Source organism: Brachypodium distachyon, chromosome 5 (genome assembly GCF_000005505.3).
Source record: "Brachypodium distachyon strain Bd21 chromosome 5, Brachypodium_distachyon_v3.0, whole genome shotgun sequence".
In the NCBI taxonomy this organism is placed as follows: domain Eukaryota; kingdom Viridiplantae; phylum Streptophyta; class Magnoliopsida; order Poales; family Poaceae; genus Brachypodium; species Brachypodium distachyon.
The window spans coordinates 22239956-22258139 of record NC_016135.3 but is presented as its reverse complement, the minus strand read 5'-3'; the positions used below and the strand labels follow the sequence as shown (position 1 = coordinate 22258139).

At 45.9% G+C, this 18184-nt stretch overlaps 4 protein-coding genes across 7 annotated transcripts; 1 reads left to right on the top strand and 3 right to left on the bottom strand.

The window, feature by feature from the left end:
• Positions 1–895: 895 nt before the first annotated feature.
• LOC100835490 (uncharacterized metal-dependent hydrolase BUsg_343) lies at positions 896–16141 on the top strand. Of its 3 annotated transcripts, XR_001404787.2 has the most exons (10): positions 906–1202; positions 1280–1353; positions 1433–1514; positions 1782–1832; positions 1994–2094; positions 2874–3027; positions 3134–3322; positions 3742–3913; positions 15719–15802; positions 15983–16141. XR_001404787.2 is itself a non-coding variant. In XM_024455711.1 (8 exons), exons 1-8 carry the CDS (start codon positions 1047–1049, stop codon positions 3868–3870), a joined length of 936 nt encoding a protein of 311 aa, XP_024311479.1. In that variant the 5' UTR covers positions 908–1046; the 3' UTR covers positions 3871–4062. The 3 variants fall into 3 exon arrangements, 2 of the variants coding, with proteins under 2 accessions (XP_014751421.1, XP_024311479.1); XM_024455711.1 differs by lacking the exons at positions 15719–15802; positions 15983–16141 and having other exon boundaries at positions 908–1202; positions 3742–4062; XM_014895935.2 differs by lacking the exons at positions 3134–3322; positions 15719–15802; positions 15983–16141 and having other exon boundaries at positions 896–1202; positions 3742–4062.
• On the bottom strand, positions 8050–8715 carry LOC100842417. The gene has a single exon (XM_003581509.4). It carries the CDS (start codon positions 8594–8596, stop codon positions 8267–8269), a length of 330 nt encoding a protein of 109 aa, XP_003581557.2. The 5' UTR covers positions 8597–8715; the 3' UTR covers positions 8050–8266.
• LOC100835179 (GDSL esterase/lipase At5g41890) lies at positions 8913–10665 on the bottom strand. 2 transcript variants are annotated; one of them, XM_024455710.1, is made up of 6 exons: positions 10445–10665; positions 10190–10363; positions 9983–10113; positions 9611–9853; positions 9253–9511; positions 8913–9139 (listed from the first exon to the last, which is right to left on the bottom strand). In XM_024455710.1, the coding sequence occupies exons 1-6, from the start codon at positions 10557–10559 to the stop codon at positions 8913–8915; spliced, it is 1149 nt and encodes a 382-aa protein (XP_024311478.1). In that variant the 5' UTR covers positions 10560–10665. The 2 variants fall into 2 exon arrangements, with proteins under 2 accessions (XP_024311478.1, XP_003580366.3); XM_003580318.3 differs by having other exon boundaries at positions 10190–10665.
• On the bottom strand, positions 10830–14382 carry LOC100842108 (rho GTPase-activating protein 5). Its single transcript, XM_010241993.3, has 5 exons — positions 13783–14382; positions 12530–12650; positions 12317–12436; positions 11774–12004; positions 10830–11676 (listed from the first exon to the last, which is right to left on the bottom strand). The coding sequence occupies exons 1-5, from the start codon at positions 14223–14225 to the stop codon at positions 11113–11115; spliced, it is 1479 nt and encodes a 492-aa protein (XP_010240295.1). The 5' UTR covers positions 14226–14382; the 3' UTR covers positions 10830–11112.
• Positions 16142–18184: the final 2043 nt, after the last annotated feature.

The window sequence follows — 18184 nt, the reverse complement described above, 5'->3', positions numbered from 1 at the left end:
TCATCGTCCTGCTGATCCCTGGCAAGATATGCCCTTCTCCTCCCCGGATCTGGCGACTACGGGCAATATTTGGGAGGAGCTCCGCCGCCTGCCCGGTATCCAACCTTCGGCCGCTCCTCCCCGTGCCGTTGTCGAGGGTGGCCCCGTGCGTCCTCCAACGGTTGTACATTGTCCTGGCCAGATCCGGCCCGCTGCAGTGTGCCTCGGTCGGATCCGGGTGCAGGGCCCCCATGTGCACCGTCGCATCCCACTCTCACACCCCCACATTGCTTCTGCCCTGTGCCGGCCAGATCGGTGCCCCTGTGGAAACGGACCGACCAGATCCGGAGTTCCTCCGTTTTTCTTCTTGCTTGATAGCCTCCTGCCCCTGCCCCATGGTCTGCTTTTGGTGAGTTTGGGGTCGGGAAATCCTTGGTTGGCTTTGTCCTACCTGACGGCTGTGACACTCTTTTGTGCTGTTCCCCACCTTGAGGATGCCGTCCCACCCCCTCTTGCTATTAGATATCTCCGTGTTGAAAAAAAGTGACATCCATTTACCTGGATCGCTGGCTATCCCCTCTTTACTCTGTGCAAGGTTTTTCCTGATACCTTTGTGCTACACCTCTATTTTGTCATGTTTTTTTAGGAATCTATTTTGTCCTGTTGTATCCGTCAATTGTCGCATGAAGATGATTTCATTAGTAGTTTTTTTTAGGGGAATTTCATTAGTAGTTTTTTTTTGAGGGAACATTAGTAGTACCCTTGCGTGAAAAATAACCGTACTCGGCCCATCGAAATCCTCTTCGTTCCAGGCCTCTCCTTCCGGCCCGTGACCGTCCTCTGTCGCTGACTCTGACTTGGCTACCGCTGCAACGGCCTAAGTTTCCGCACCGTCTCCGGCGCACCATGGTTCTCCACTCAGTCCATCGAAATGCTCTTCGCTCTGGGCCTCTTCTTCCGGCCCGTGACCGTCCCGTCGCTGACTCTGACTTGGCCACCGCTGCAAGCTTGCAACGACCTGAGTCTCCGCACCGTCTCCGGCGCACCACGTCTCTCCAGTCTCCACCATGGCCCAGGCTCCGGGGCGCGCCGCTTCCGCCGTGCGTCTCTTCGACGCCCACTGCCACCTGCAGGACCCCCGCATCGCGGCGGCCGCCCCCACCATCATACGCGCCGCGACAGCCTCCGGCGTCGCCCGATTCGCTGTCAACGGCACCTCCGAGGTAAACCCTGCCGCTGCCTCATCTGTGAACGCGAGAAACCGCTCCTCCCTTAATTCTAGTGTACTGGATGCCCGCAGAAAGACTGGCACCTTGTCAAGCAGATGGCCCAGGAGCACCCATCCGTCGTCCCCTGCTTCGGCCTCCACCCATGGCAAGATTCTGTGGTCGCTTCTCCGCCGCGCACTGCTGCTGTGTATGCTCTGTGGTTTCTGAACTCCTGAATTTGGTAGGTGGGTACCGGAGAGGTCGCCCGATTGGATGGATTCGCTCCGGCGGTTCTTCTCGGAGACCCCAGAAGCGGCTGTTGGCGAGGTGAGCTTTATCCGTCAATTTGTTACACTTCCAGGTCATTTAGCAACTAATGGAAATGCAGTAATTCTCTGGAGTGACATGAAGTGCAAACTAAGGCTTCCCTAGGCATCAGTTCTCTAAATTACGATCATCTGCTTACTGTAATTCTAAAGCCGAGAAGACCGTCTCTGAATCGAATGTAATAATAACTATCGAAATTGGTCTATGTATCTTCTGTTTCCCTTTTAGCATGTGCGGTGATATCTTGTACATTTCACTATTATGCAGATTGGTCTGGACAAAGGCTCGCACGGCAAAACTATTGACTTTGGAGAACAGGTTTCTTAGCATTGACCCATCTGCACTTCTTGTTGCATATGGTTTTAACCATAAGATTCAGTTATATGATCTGGTGGATATAGCCATTTTAGCTAATTCCATGGCTTCAGTTGTACTGTTTCTTATCTAACCATAACATTAGCATATCTATATTGTCACAGGTTGAAGTATTCCAACGACAACTTGAACTTGCTAAGGAGTTGGAGAAACCTGTTTCTGTTCATTGTGTACGTGCCTTTGGTGATCTACTGGAAATACTAAAGTAAGGCATATTTGATCTTTATTTTATCTTCATTATTTCCACTCTTTCCCGTATGGTTATGTACGCACCATGGGCATACATCTCTATAGGGACACAACCCTAGGCATCCAAATAAGGGACGATATAGTAGTATAGTACTCCCTCCGTCCCAAAATAAGTGTCGTGAATTTGTATAAGATCTTGTACAAATCCACGACAGTTATTTTGGGACGGAGGGAGTACCTTTTAGATTAGTTAGGCAAGAGATTAGATATGAATATTAAGATATGGTTTGTTAGGAAAGTAGAGGTTAGTTTCTTGGATGTCATGTTTACTCTTCCCTATGAAAGGGCCCTATGTAATCGTTATGAGGGTAAAGAACAAATCAATCTAATTATCCCGTCCATTTCCTCCCTGCCCTTGAGGTGCGGCTACTTTCATGGAGCTGCTGTGCCTCTTGGGCTCAGGGTCACCGTACTGGCCATAGAGCCATCATCCCCCATGTCATGAACTAAGGTACGGGTAGTTTTTTTTGTGTACGTTGACATCACTATTTTTTTAAATAGTTTACTCAGGATATGGTAAACACCAGTTTCTTGGAAGGTTTAGAAACTCTTCATTACATAGATTATCAAAACCTCAAGAAAAGTGCTGGTCCTAGATAAAACTGTCACACTAAAGTACGTGTTTCACCAGACTTCCATTATGCTATTGTGGATGTCCTGTAGCTTCTCATAATTTTCTCTGTAAATAACTGGTGTATATTGCCTTCATTATATTAACACTTTGGTTGCTTGCAGGCAATCTGGGCCTTTCCCAGCAGGTGTGCTGCTGCATTCCTATATGGGATCTGCAGAAATGGTGATCAGCCTTGCAAATTTAGGTTGTTACTTTTCGTTGTCTGGTTTCCTTACAGGCCTGAAATCCACTAAGGCAAAGCAAATTCTGCAAGCAGTAAGTGTTAATTCTTTTTTCCTCGAGATCTTACTGGGTTAGTTATATTCCACATGATTCCACCTCACACGGATTTACTAGTGAACTGCATTTGTACTTTTAATAGATACCCTTGGACAAAATTCTGTTAGAGACAGATGCACCGGATGCTTTACCAAAGATGGACGATGTTTCTCTGTCAACAGTCCTTGTTGACAGTTCAGGCGCAGATGGTTATAAGTGCCACAGAGATGCAAATTCTCAGGCAGCTACTTCTTCAAATGAATCCTTGAACCATCCAGCTAATATCCACATTGTATGATTTGTGCCCTGATGCCTTTGCCTGATAATGTTCTTAGCAAATCGTCCACATCACTTTTGTGTATTGCTTTGTTGCAGATCTCTGAATCTCGACTCAACTAATATGCTATAGTCTATGAACAACTAAACCTTTCCGGGGACAATATTTTCTCTGTTTGAGTACTGTTTCAACATTAATGTTCCCTGTTCAGTATGATCTTATTCCAGTGATCTTAGTATTGAACTGTTACTCTATGTGCTTTTGTTAATTTTTATTGAACTGCTTCATACATCCACTCGCAGCACTGGCACACAGTGGCCAGTCCGCTCGGGTTTACTTACTTTACAAATTCACATTCTCATATTGAGCAATCATGGATTTAGAAAAGAATTCTAATAAGCTGCCCCCTTTCTAAAAATGGCTGTTCTCTTCAGGTTCTGAAGTTTGTGGCATCACTACTGGAAATGCCAGAGACAACACTGGCCGAGATGAGCTACAAGAATGCTATCCAACTCTTTTCTTACCCTGGATCCAAAGTCCACCCTGAAGCTGAAACTGTCTGATTGGGGTGGCCATCCAATTTGAAACATGTTCATCTGAATCCTGGTGCGTTCTATTTCTGAATATTTCTTGTATTATCTTTTTCAGAGTAGTTCTTGTATTTTGTATACTTGTAAGCCTGCACGTGAACTTCATGTTAGTACAAAAGAAAGTCTAACGATGCTGCATAAGTTACAAATCAACTTCGGCTCAAATGTGTGTGAAAAAAAAGATATTAATTAGGACCGTGTCATATAGAACTAAGGCCACAACTAATTATCTCTTAGTAAACTATTTACTTCCTGATCCTAAGGAACACCTGTACAACGTGAGGGATACTATCTTCAAATTCATCCTCTTTGTACTTCAGTAGGTGTACTGAAAACTATTTCCTTGGTCCATAACCATCCTGCTTGTGCACTACATGTAATTATCATGAGGGATCACACACAAAACTGTTGAGGAATGTGTGATATAGAATAGCCACTGTGCAAACCAGCGGTTCTAGTGCTTCACCATTCCATCAGTGCATGAAATTTAAAACAAAATAACCACTTATCACTGTACTTGATTTTTTTTTTACCTTGGGCATTAGAAAATTCAATAAATGGTTGTAGTGCTTTTCAGAGCAAGTCACCTGCCTGGCTTTGCTGGAACATCAATTGGTAATATACGATGCCAAAGATAAATATTGTCATTCCAACCAGGATTTGTTACTTCGGGCGTGTTTGGGACAGCTCCCCTTTACAGCTTCAACAGTGATGCAGGTTAAGCTGTCCCAAACACCTCAGACTCCACAATTTCGGTGGAGTGCAGCAGAACTACCAGTACCCTCTAGTTCAAATTGTGGAGTTGGAAAAATGGTGCTTCACCTGCTCCACTTCAGACTAGTTGGGATAGAACTACCCACCAATGCCACTGATATAACCCCGTCTGACCACCCACCCCCTGCCCTGATTCCTCATTTTCCCTGATTCTTTTTCATCCCATCCTCTTCCCCCATGGTACAGCGCTCCCAGCCTGGCGAAGCTCCTCCCGTCCAGAGCATCTCCGACCTTCTCCTCTGCCCTGCCTTCCTCCTCGCCATTCTCCTGGACCTCACCACCATATGCTCAAACCCGCTGCCCTATTTCTCATCCCTAGATACAATCAGGGCAGAGCTCCCAAGAATTAGGTGTCGACGTTCTGCAGCAAAGAATGGACCGCCGCCGGCTTCACTAGGATGTCCAGGACCTCGCCGCCCTGTATAATATCCAATCGAGGCAGTGCCTATGTTTTTTGTTCAGATCGTTCTGTGTCGTATATGTTTTCTGGAAACACACATTTTTCTTAGTTCTGTTATCATGGCGTGCATGAGCTAGTAGAAGAATCATCATTCACATGTGCTTGATTGATTTTGCAGTATGTGAGAACAGGAAAAAAAAATACAGGCAAACAATCAAGGTTCGTGTAAGCCAAATCATCTTTGTAATGCGTCTTCAAAGAACTTTGGTCTTCAAATTGATATGAAAAAAAAGAGAACATGGAAATAGGAAGGACAGTTTAGACATTTCAAAATAATCTTTCTCTAATGTAGATCTGGAGCTGGGTTAAGAGCCAAATATATTTGTCAGGTGAAGCAGAGTTGAGGTGGAGTGAAGTTTAGAGGTGAAGTGAGTTGAGATGAAGTAGAGCCCTCCCAAACACACCCTTCGTGGACTTATGGTTAAATAGGTCACGACTGGAGTATGTTTAAACTGAGCTAGTACAGGGGGTCTAATAAAGTGATTGCTCTGGCATCTTGAGCAAGGATGAACATCATGAAGTCTCTGGCGAAACAATGCGACCATAAAATTTGCAACTTTAGGTATGAGGATATGTAAGTCACGACACAGCAATGGAGAGGGTCTTGACGGTTGGACCTTGTCCAGATCCATGTCCATCTCCCACCCATTGCCCGCCCACGAAACTATTCATGGAGTACAGTACTACATATCCATAGTTCCATACCCGCTGGATATCCGAATATCCATGGGGAACCATGGAGCAAAAAAAAACAGCAACCATGGCAGTTAAACAACAACATATAACAATTAAACACTTAAACAGCAGCATATAAACAGCATCAGCTTATAAACAACATCATCCCTTATACAGCAGCAACTAAACAACCAGAACAGCAGCACTTATACATCTTTTACGATGAGATTTAATATATGGACAATACAACGTGTATGCAATAAAGCACCTCTCAACATAAGTGATTTGGAATCCAACTTATCTGGCAATATCTTCGTAGCCTTGTCATTTGATGTGCAATTGTCTTAGGTCACCATGGATAGCTTCCTCTCAAGCTGCCACTCAACAAGACATGTACGGAAGGCTTCACATATCACCTGAGCAGCATGTGGATACATTAACCTAAGACATAAAAATAAGTGCAAGTTCAGATTTACTAACAACAAATAAACATTTCAGATTTACAATGGCTAAAAAGAATGATTTTCACCTCAAGGAAGATTTTAGATTCCAAGAACCATCAATATAGTGAGCAGTAACTGCCATGTAGCCTCTCGTTTGATGCCAACAGTCCACAAGTCTGTAGTTATGTAAACTCAGCTTGGAAAGTTTGCAAAGTGCCTAACCATTTTGTTCCTTTGGACTTCATGCAGCCCCAAAATATCCTTCCTAATAGTATTTCTAGACACTAACTTAAAGATTGGTCGCAATGAAGAGCAGAATTTTTAGAAGCTGGACAAAGGATACTCATGCGCTCATATCATGAAATTAAGCAAGTTCTTTTCTAGCTATTTCTTGATCAAAATTCTCTATATTTATTTTCCCATACACATTGTTTGATAACCTTAATTTATGTTGTGTTGGGCCTATCGGTGCATGTCGAGCAACATAAGTGCTTCAAGAGACCACAAGTGCGATGTGCCGGTGTTTGCTTCTTCGGCAAATTGGTGATGACACCAATTATTGCATCCACGATTGTTTTTGGAGAAAGCTGTATGCAGTTGTTGTCATCACCAATTTGTCGGAGAAACAAACTCCGGTAAATCATACTTGCAGTCTCATCGAAACACTTATTTGCTCGTCGTGGATTGGTAGTCCTGACACAACAGAAATTGAGGTAATCAAAAGGTGTGTATGGGAAAGTAAATATTGAGAATATTATTTTTGACCAACAAGTAGTAATAAAAGAACTTGCTTTGATGTATGTGTGCATGAGTATCCTTTGTCTATTGATGATCATGTCAACTTCTGAAAATTTTGCTCTTTGCCCCACCTGTCGGAAGTACCGTCAAACACTATTAATTATCCGAATATGGTTTGTGAGAATGTCTGCCCTCAGAAACCGTGGTTCTGTAAGAAGGCTTGCCCTAGAAACTGTTGTTCCATGAGACTTAGTTATAAATGTGGTCTATGAGATTTTCTTAAGCATGTCGTTTGACTTTCATCATTTGGGCATAGAATTCTGGAATTCATTTGAATTTCAGGAACCAACTTGTTTGGCTTGCATGAAATTGGGTATTGGAATTCAATCTGAAATTCCATGAAATCACATTAATAATTTGTGGTTCCAACAACGGGGCTGCACCAATCTGCAAAATATGGTGCCAAATTTCCCTGCTATATAAGCATCGCAGGTAGCCAGTTGCCATTCTGTATGACTGCATCAGTACGCATCTGGATGGCAACCAACCAATGTGTTCCTGTGTACATGAAACCGGGCCATCAAAGTATTGTGGATTTGCATCGCCTGCTCGTCACGTTCCAACAACGAGGCTCCTACGGCATCTCTTATCACTGACTACGTTGCGCATTGTGCGCGGTGACTGTATTTGAACCGAGCACGTTATCTGCTTAAACTAAGATGACAAGATAACAAGCTTCGATCCTCTTATGATACGTTCACGGGCATCCTTAGTTCCAGTCCCAGTACCGAAGTATATTATCGTTAACCTACTGGAAAGCATCCGTGCCCGCCCGGCGATTAAAGAAACGATCGTTTCCTGGGGGCCATGCCCATGCGGCAGCACATAATGCACGTCCACCTCCTGGTCCGACCGACGGGACGAGATCGACGCCGACCAGGACCAATGGGAGTGTGGCTTTGCACGATTCGATCGGCACACGAACGCTCGCTTTAGACTACTTTCGGCGCCGCGTGAACGGATAGAAACGATCGAAAAGTTAAGAGTGAAGAAGAACTCGGGAACATTCGCAAGAACACTGCCGTAGAAACGCTGAACATATGTTTCGTGTACATCAAAAGCAGCAATCAAACTAATTAAACAGAAGCTGAGTAGTGATCATAGTACTGTGCATGGATGAAATGGCTAGCTCGCTAGTACTCCCTCCGTTTTCCCTCCGTTTCTAAATATACTATGTACGCCGCACTCCTATGTGGATAGACAGAAGCTTGCAGGTCGCTTAAGCAGGTGTAACTGCATGTGCACCAGTCGCGTCGTGGCCGCGGCCGCGGCCGGAGGCGAAGAGGGAGAGCCAGGCGAGGATGGGGGTGCCGAGGAGGACGAGCCCCGCGGGCACCATCCACAGGCGCGCGTGCGCCGGGTGGAACGCCAGCGCCCACCACACCAGCAGCGCGGCGCCGCCCAGGCCGACCGCCACGAGGCTCGCCGCCGTGGCAACCACGGACGACGAGAGCGACGGCGCCTTGCCCGCCGCGGCCGCTGGCTTCTGACCAGGCCCCGCAGCCGCCGCGGCAGCCTCCATGGAACCTGACGCGTCCAACTGTCTCATATGTCACTACATCCCTATATATATAGCCGCGTGGAGTGCAGTAATTTGCACTTGCTCTTCGAAAAATCTTTTCTGCGTCGTGCTCGTGCACTCCTGCCAACGGTTTTTCTTTCCGGACTTCAGAAAAAGAGCAGCAACAACCAAACCGCCATAAATTTTGGCTCGTAAGAGTCACCGTCGTCAGTAAAAACATTGAACACGTCAAAGACTGACGTGCAGTCCAATCTAATTATGCCGATCGGAAAAATACACATCCAGCCCAGCCAGACATTCCATGACGCGCGCTGCGCACTTCGATTTCTTCTTTCACCTGTAACTAATACTGGAACAGCGCCCGGATGTTGATGGGCCAAGCAGCGACGGCGTCGCCGTCGACGATTTCACCGGCGACGATGAAGTTGACGGCCTCGGTCGGGTGGAACGCGTCCCAGAAGACGTACTTTGAGCGGTCCTCGCACAGGGTGGAGCTCGAGTTGGCCACGCCGATGCAGAGGAACGGAGGGAAGCTGCCGCCGCAGCAAGGGTCCAGCGCATTATCGAAACCTGGCAAGCCGCATAAGAGATCCAACACTTCATCAGTTTACAAAATGCAGAACTCTGACTGCTCGAGTACCAATTTTTTCCTGCAAGTTTTTGTGCTGCAAAATGAAGCGTACCGTATTGGCCGTGCCGCCGAATGATACCCATCACGATGTCATGCGTGTTCGTGTAGACAAACACGCTCTTCGGACCCATCTCCTGGTTCAGCTTGTTGATCATCCTCTTCAGTCTCTTGTTGTAACCTTCGCAGAGCTTGTTCGCGGCTGCTGAACATTCCCCTGCAGGAATGAACTCCAGAGCACGAACGTACGGTATGCAACCGAGTGGCCCGACATCGGCAATGACAAATTTTCTGGCCCCCAGTTCGTTCAGCCGCTTCATTTTGTAAAGAAAGTTGTAAGATCAGGTTAAAATGGGAGCAAACGGAAGGAAATTACAGTAGGTAGGACACTGAGTTAAGAGGGTTATTGGCACCTTGAGATGAAATGCCAAGTTAGAAACCAGGGTATCCAGAAAAACTGCAGGATCAGACTTCTGTCGTCCAAAGAACGGTATTGAAGGTGAGAGATACTCCAAAATGTCATTGGATCCAACGGCTACTGTAAAGAGCGCCTTCTGCAAGAACTCAGCCGCAGCTTTCTCCCCCATGATCTCCACTATCTGAGCTTTGGTCTCCTCGAAGTAGCTGATTTGCTGTCCTAGAGGCACTCTTCCAATCTGCCAACCCAATCAAAAATTTCACACGTACAATCAATCACAATCCACTTTCACATTTTCAGACAATCACAATTCAGAAACAAAGCAAGCTGGGGTAAGTATGGAGTATATAATGAGGAATCCACATACGTAAAAAGAACCAGTCTCATCCAGAATGCCAGAAGAACCAGAAGCATAGTTAGCTCCACTGTTGATCACTTCAGCACTTGAGTTTGGAGCCAAGTAGGGTGGAGCAAAGGTGTCCTGCCCCAGGGCTTCACCTGAGAACACAATACCAAACAGACGCTTGTTAGATCAAGCATGGATAATCTGCACACTGCTTCTCTTGCAATTTACCGATGACATCTGCAATGGTCCTCCCATTTGTGAATCTCCCCGTTGGCTTGCCACCAGAGAACGAGAAATCGACACCGTATGGCGGGGCGTTGGCCTTGGAGAGGGTCACGAGGTAGTCATTGTTGCCTGCATCGACGAGGGAGTCGCCGAAGATGAAGAAAGCGTGAGGCGACGCTGGAGATGGACGGAACAGGAGCAGCATCAGTGCTGTGAGGAACGAGGAACAGCATGGGGGAGGAAGCACGGCCATCTTACGTATGATACAACCGTGGAACGCTTCTAGGATTGCATATATCCCTCCACATGCACTGGGCAGCAGTGGCATATGCATGCGTATTGTGCCTGCATCCGTGCCATTTGACATGGTCATTGTTTGAGAAGATGTGGAATGTCCCAACTCCCAACTGGGGTGACATCTTCAGTTGGGAGCATCAGTTGGGACCAGTACGGGCGGTCAGGTATAGCTGGTGTCGTCATGTTTGGCTAATAGAAAATGCATTCCTACTAAAACAAAAGGTAAGAAAAATCATGTTTTTTCAAGAAAAATCATGAATACAGCTAGTATTCATGACAGAGAATGCATTCCTCTTCAAAAGAAAAAGAAATGCATGTATGCAGCCATTCACTGACATTAGTTGTGTTGGCTGTAAATGTTACACAATATCATATCAGGAGTATACACTAGAAGCCGAGTTCACTGTGACTTCTGTTTACGAATAGCCATATCGGAAACAAAAACAATGACTCCGACGTTTTCCTCACAAGTAAACGATTATAATGTACACCCAAATCTGCAGTACCTACTCCCTAACTGGCTAACCGTTTCTACCCTCACAAACCAGAGGAACGACAGATCAGCTAAGCACAAAGGCGAAAACAGTCCCATTGCCATTTACCAATTACATACAAATATCACTATCACATCATACCCAAGCTTGTCTTGCTTCTCTGGTGCCATCAAAGACCACAACGTCTGGAGACTTCTTCATGGACCTACTCAATTGGAACACGGGGTGCCTGCAAAGCCTCTCGACACCTTTCCTGAAACTAAATCTGTCGAACAAGCCTTCCGCATTTCTACTACCAAATTCCTTTCCGGAACTGTTGACTTGGTTATTCGCCTCATCACCCAGAGGAGAAACTCCACTGTGGCATTTCTTGTGGTCCATATCACACTTATCTTGTCCTTCAAAACCATGTCTTGAATCATGATGGAGGACTTGTTCAGCTTCAAATAGGAGCTTTTCAGAAGTAGCCTTGTCAATCATAGGGTGATCAGTGCTTTCCTGATTTGAACAACTGAACGGTTTCTCCAAATGCTCTGGCATCTGAGGTTCTTCTTGATCATTTGGGGAATCAGAGCATGATTGCAACGGTTTAGGTGCTCCAGCTGCCTCCTCTCTTTCCTTTAAAGATTTCATGATTAATGTCTTGAGAAAATTCATCACCTGAACTGCATGCATCAGGGCAGTTAATGGATCGGCCATCTGGAACAGAAATATCATGGGATTAGTGTGTGCACGTTTATGTGTTTATTAACATATAGTAGCCCTGTAGATAAGAAGATAAAACATTTCCAATGACCTGAGTCATGTTTGGTGCAAAAACCATAGCGATGTTTCGAGCATTCATCTTGTTGTAGTTTTCATGCTCCACAACATCGGCCATTAGATTAATAGCCCAATCGAGTAATGCTGCTTCAATTGGTGGTAGCATAGAAGCAAGGAGAGCACACTCCTCTTCTGTGTTGCAATGCATTACTTGTTCTGCTGTCAGTGAGTCCAATACTCCTGTTGGAAGTTCCCGAAACCATGCCTACAAAAGGCACCACAGATCACGAACTGATGTACAAGAAAAAATGTTAAATAAGATGTATACCTAAGTAGACCTTGCCCACAAATAGATCTTATACATTTTTACTTTCATGTTATTGTTCGTTGCACAAACTTTTTGTGTATTCCTTCCCGGTGTTGATATTTCATGCTCTAAACATGTATGAGTTGCAGAAACAGAGATGTCTCAGGAGCATGTCTTTCTGCTAGTTAGTGTTACCGAGGAAATAAAAAAAAAGTGAAAAATATAATAAAAATTGTTGCAGTTAAGACTTATTGAGGAAATTCGCAGCACCTTTATCAACCCAGCCAGGCAGTGCAAGTCAACTTGATCCGGTACCACACCACTGTTTAATTGGTCCCGAACACGGACTTCCTGGCTATTTTCTGCATTAATTCTGAAGATCCCTTCGATCTAAGAACACAATGGAAATATATAAGCACTCCGAGGGCTTCAAATTTGGGACTGACATCTAAGTTGCTGATTGATTAGCTTAGCTGCTCATACCTTAAGTCCTTCTCGTAGATACAACTCTCGCTGCATCATTAACAGTATAATAGGCACACTGTTTCCTCTTTGATCGTATGAACATTGCAACGAGGTTGGTGAAACACCAAATACGCTTGCACTGCATGCAGAATTGGAACTAGATAAGGTTAGCAACTATTAATCTGGGGAAACGCGTTTGAGGATATTTAGTTGAGGCGAACTGCAGATAACTTTGAATCTGAAGTAGCTATAGGTCAAAAAAATCGAGTAGGACACGACAGCGCTATGACAAAGAGAATGTCATGTCTGTTAGCTCATCTAGCTAGGTTATAAAAGAAAATAATGAAATCCTGATTTGGTTTTAACAAACTAAAAAGATGATGTGAATGACATTTGTGAATGCAGGAAAGACAAAAACATCATATATTATATCTGATGCAAGTACAGATGATGAGATGAACCTAAACACCTAATCCAAAATATCATAGGTTATAAGATTCTCATGAGTTGCCCATGCTGGCCAGGCCACTTGGCCAACCACCTAAAGAAATCCTTACTTCAAGGTCAAGCACATAAGTAAATAAAGTCTTGCTACGAAACCCAATAAAGTGACCAACCCTTAGCCAGGCAACAGAATCCCAAAATCAATTTATTTATCTCACACTCCCTCCTGTATCCTCCAAGCTTCATGGCAATTATATGCAGAAGCAGAGAGTAGACCACTTGACATTTTTTGGAGATCCACTTGTGGAATGTGGAACTAATTAATCCCACTGTTTGTAGCCATCTCTGAGTGCATAAGCATAACAAAAGAAGAGCAAACCTCGGTTCATTTTCATCTTAAAAAGGAGTTAATTTCCATCTTTCTAACAGCAGAATATTTCCATCAACTCTCCCGATTATTCACTGGAAACAATAGTTGTACTACCTAAAGTTTCATCATTATTAATTAATTTGTTTGTTTGGACTAAGTGTCAATATACCATGTACCTTACAAAAAAAAAACTTGCTGTATCGAAGATGCAAAAACTAAGTGAAAATTCCCGATCACCCCGAAAAAATTATTTGTTGTGCTGAAAATTACAACTAAATTCCAGAGATATTAGCATAGCAGTGCACGACTGCACGCACTAGCCTTTTCCGATCGCCAGTTCAGCAGCAGCCATTCGTTCATAAAGTCGCTCAGCACAATAACTACAACGAATTAAAGAAGAAGCAAACAAAGCGAAGGAAAACAAAACAAAAACGGCAGGAAGGAAGAGAGCGCTGACCTGACGCCGGGCGTGGGGCGGGGCACGTCCGGCTCGAGGTCGGCGGGGAGACCGAGGAACCCCCCGAAACGGTCGAAGGTGACGTGGGAGACGTGCCGCACGTCCATGGGCCGGCCAATCTCCATCCCCTCCTCTTCTCCCCCCTCGCTGTCGTCGGTGCTCTCCTCCTCGCCCCCCACCGCGCCAGCGCTGCACATCACCAGCGACCTCCGCAGCGCGCCCACCACCGCGCCCACCAGCCCTCCTCCCACCGCCCCCCTCCCGCCCTGCATCGCCATCGGCGGCGGCGGCGAGGCCGTCCCCTCGCTCTCCACCTCCATGTCCTCCTCCTCATCCTCGTCAAACTCTTCCTCTTCGTCCTCCTCCTCTTCTTCTTCCTCCTCGTCGTAGGAGCGGGAGGGGGAGACCGGCCGGAGCCCGAACCGCATCTGGAACGGCGCCATGGCGGCGGCGGCCGCCGCGCGAGGCGGTGGCTCGTCCCGCAGCGGGAAAAACGGGAGGCGCGGCCGCGGATACGGAAGCTGTGGGCAGCGACGACGCGGGTGGCTTGGCTTGGCTAGCCGTGGTGGTGCTCTTTCGCGGCCGGGTCGCGTTTGCTTCCCAGTTTTTTATACTAGTACTGCTGCTGCTGCTTCCGGGTTTTAATCCCTCGCCTTTAATTACCCAGCCGCTTAATCTCTTACCGGCTCGTGATTACTCTCCGGCTTTGCTTACGGCTGCGTGTCGTCGCTTTGGACGTGCGAATTTTTCGTGGATTTGAAATTGGGGGTGGGAAGTGGTTGGATTATGGTGGAGCATTTTGGTTTAAAAAAATCCGGGGCGCTGGTTAGTGGAGCGGAGTGGGGAGCAGCAGGCCGATGGATGGATCTGCCCAGCCCAGCCCAGCCGTGAGGAGGTCTTTACAGCCTGTGGCAACTAGTTTACGGCCGCAGCAGACTTACCACGTGGGCGCACTCCCGTGCAAACCCATCCACGACCGATTCAGCTCAGCTCAGCTCACCCGCGGTGCGTGCCCAGGATCGGCAATTTGACAGTGTTGCGACTTGGATCCATCGAGCAGGGGAACAAGGTTTATGGTCTGTTTCTCCTCTCCACTGCGTACAGTACAGCACGTACTTGCTCGGGGATCGGAGTTACTAGCACGCAGCTTTCTGCGAGCCGCGGTCGGCCCTCCGTAAAAGACCATCATCAATCGCGACGTGACAAAGCCAAGCACCGAAGCACGTACGTACGTTCAATTACTACCGTGTCAGTCAGACATTCATTCGCACAGGGACCTGCCGGTACTTGCACGCACGCACGTACGTGTACGTCTGTGTACTGTTTTATGTACAGCCTTGAGTTTCATTTGGCCGGGAAGAAGAGGTTCATCTTGCATTGCTTGCTGCCCCTTTCTATTTTTTTCTCGTGTAGTACTCCGTATGAGTCTTCATTAATTAACTAATCAAACCCCACGTACATACATACGGCCCTCTCCAGCTCATGGCCGCCTAGCAAAGCAACGACGACCGACCGAGCTAGAGGCGCTCTCGGACGAACAGAAGAGATGCCCTGCTCCAGGCAGGATGACATGTAGTTGGTCCGTAATGCTCTCGTGTTTGTTGCTTTGCGAGAAAGACAAGCGCCAGGACCACGCCACCTTAATTAGGCTCTAGTTCGATGATCCTGTGCTAGCTACGAGTACCATCGCTTGCAATTGTTGCCTTGCGCTGCTGCGCCTTGATGGGGGTCTCCTGTGGTCTCAGGACAGCTTCGTCTAGCCCGCACGGCCGGGGCGCACCACAAAGGAGAACTCAAGGACCACTTCACAGAGCCATCACCATGATTAGTTATATCACATGTGTAATGGGGGCTGGGCAGCATATTTGGGTGCCGTAGTACTTGGCCTGTGGTGACCCGGACGTGTCTCACACTTTGATCGTTTTCGAATCTGCAGCTATATATCCAAGGATGGTGGGAGAATATGCACGCACAAAATGCTTCATACATATATCTCCTCGAAATAACATGCAGCTTGTTGGTGAGTTAATACTTTAATTTCTCTTCTCCCATTATGACTTGCTTACAGTAGCCTAATTAAGAGCAAGCGTGCAGTTGCACGTGGCAGGTGCTATAGTCTGGCTGTCATGTGGTCCATTAGTTTGTTTTTGCCAAGATGATTAAGCGCTATAACTCACACTTGATTGTAATATTTTTACAGGATTTTTGCACGGTATCATTCCTTATGATATTTTGACAGAAGTGCCACAGCGCGCCTGTTGGTTCAAAAGAATGTGCTATCAAATTCCTCGTATTTATTGCTTCCATATGCCTCGATTTGTTTTGGAAACAATATAAGTATTATTTTGCACTTGCATTCGATCTGTGCGCGCAGTTTGTTTATCTTTTTCCTGAACATAAATATTGTTTCGTTAAACATTGACATGACACCTCGAAGAAAGATTACCATGCAGCTTCTTTTCGTTCTGACATTAGGTGAGTACGTATAAACAATGACGGCAGGTAGGTGAGATAACTTTTTGCATGACATCTTTCTTTTAACCAAACATTGGCACATTCAAACTTACCCATGCACATGCACGCACATATATTCACACATGGTAATTGGTAGCTAGCTGTTGGTGCATCTCGTCGTACGTGGAGGTGGCTTGTCACTTGTTTTCTGTTATCCCGATCGATCGAGCCCGGCCACCGCGATGGACAAGACACAATTAACCCTAATATATCATATGCAGATACCTCAGATCGGCTAGCTGAATTACCTTTTCTTTGCTAATAAGGACAGCTAGCTAGCTAGTTTTACGTGGGTTCTAAGCATCGCATAGCAGTCCATCGATCCCTCTCTTGGATTCCATGCTAACTTTTCAGCAAGATTATACCCCTCCCTCGCCTGCACGTCGTCCGTTAGAGCATCGCTTTTGGATGAGAAATCAGGATCACTTTCGTACGTGTTTACTTCTGCAGTGTTCTTATTAACTATCTCCTCGATCGTTAAGTTTTGTTAATTGCAACGACTATGATCGTTGCCAAATCTGAAGGCCTGATCAGCTGTATGCTAATATAGCTGTACAATCTTCTAGTACAAGAGTATGATGAATGCTGACAGAAAAGCGTCTATGGTCCATCAGATTATGATGCGTATATCTATCTCAATTTTCGCGGTTGGATTATGATGCCGACACGCACACGATTTGACTAGAAGCATGCATAATTGCACATATATGTTTCACTGTTTCAATCAAGGCATCCTTAAGAAAGATGGGTTTACTTATCTTATGGACTATATCTATAGGACTGGCAGTCTGCAGCACTCGAACCGTCAAACGTACGCCACAAGAAATTATAGATCAGGGACCGCGTATAAGCTCGTTAATAATCAATTGGTTGCATCAGACTTCAATTCGGACAACTCATACATATTGTGTACATGCATACGATCGGGCGAAGATGCATGCATGTGTGTTTAATTAAGGAGCGTATTAATTAAGAGGTCAATTAAGTAGTTCATGAAAATATCAAATTATTTATCTCTAAAAAAATCATATTGTTTTGTGGGAAATGGGAAATATTGAATTACATACAGCAACTGATCGAATCTACCGACAGCTTAAGCCGACGACAATGGGCCGGCCAGGACATATATATGAGTCCTTATTATACTCGTAATTTGGACCATAATAAGGTCTGAAGAAAGTATATATGATCGATCGTGCAGGCTAATCATCACGGGTCGCAATTCAGTGCTCCATCCATCCATCGATCGATCAGGACATAAGGCAACATATATATCCTGCTTTAGCTATAGATAATGCATGCTTTAGGGCCTAACCACCATTATTTCGAAAACAGATTAGTGCACACGAGCTATCGGCTTGTCGAGAGAAAGCAAAAAAGGGACAGAAGATAGAAGCAACCACCGCCTATACGTGCTACCTGAAGTCGACGGGAACCTAAAAGAAAGACGCGGAGACGATGCCAGAAAAGATGAGAAAAAAGGGTGTAGCTAGCGTAGCGCGCGTTGCTTCGCCTCCAAACATGTCCATTTCAGTCTCTTGGTGCGTGCGTCCATGGCGCTTTCGGACTTGACAAATCAATGGTCACGACGTCTGTGTTTGCGAGCTTTGGGCTCGTCGACTCCATATTATCGGTGGCCTGGCCACTCCCAACAGCAGGCAAGCAGGCAGCTAGCAAAAGAAGCTATTGTAGCTAGCCAAGAACAACAACTACTCGATCGGCGAAGGAAACAATGGAATTAATGGGGACGGTAAGATTCCACCTAGCTCGATTAATTGCAATTTGGCTGCAATAAGGACATATCGTGTACGTTGATGTTGCATGCGCACTCCGGCCCTTGAGGATAACACTGACAAGTGTGCACGATGTATATATACAAGTTTTTTGA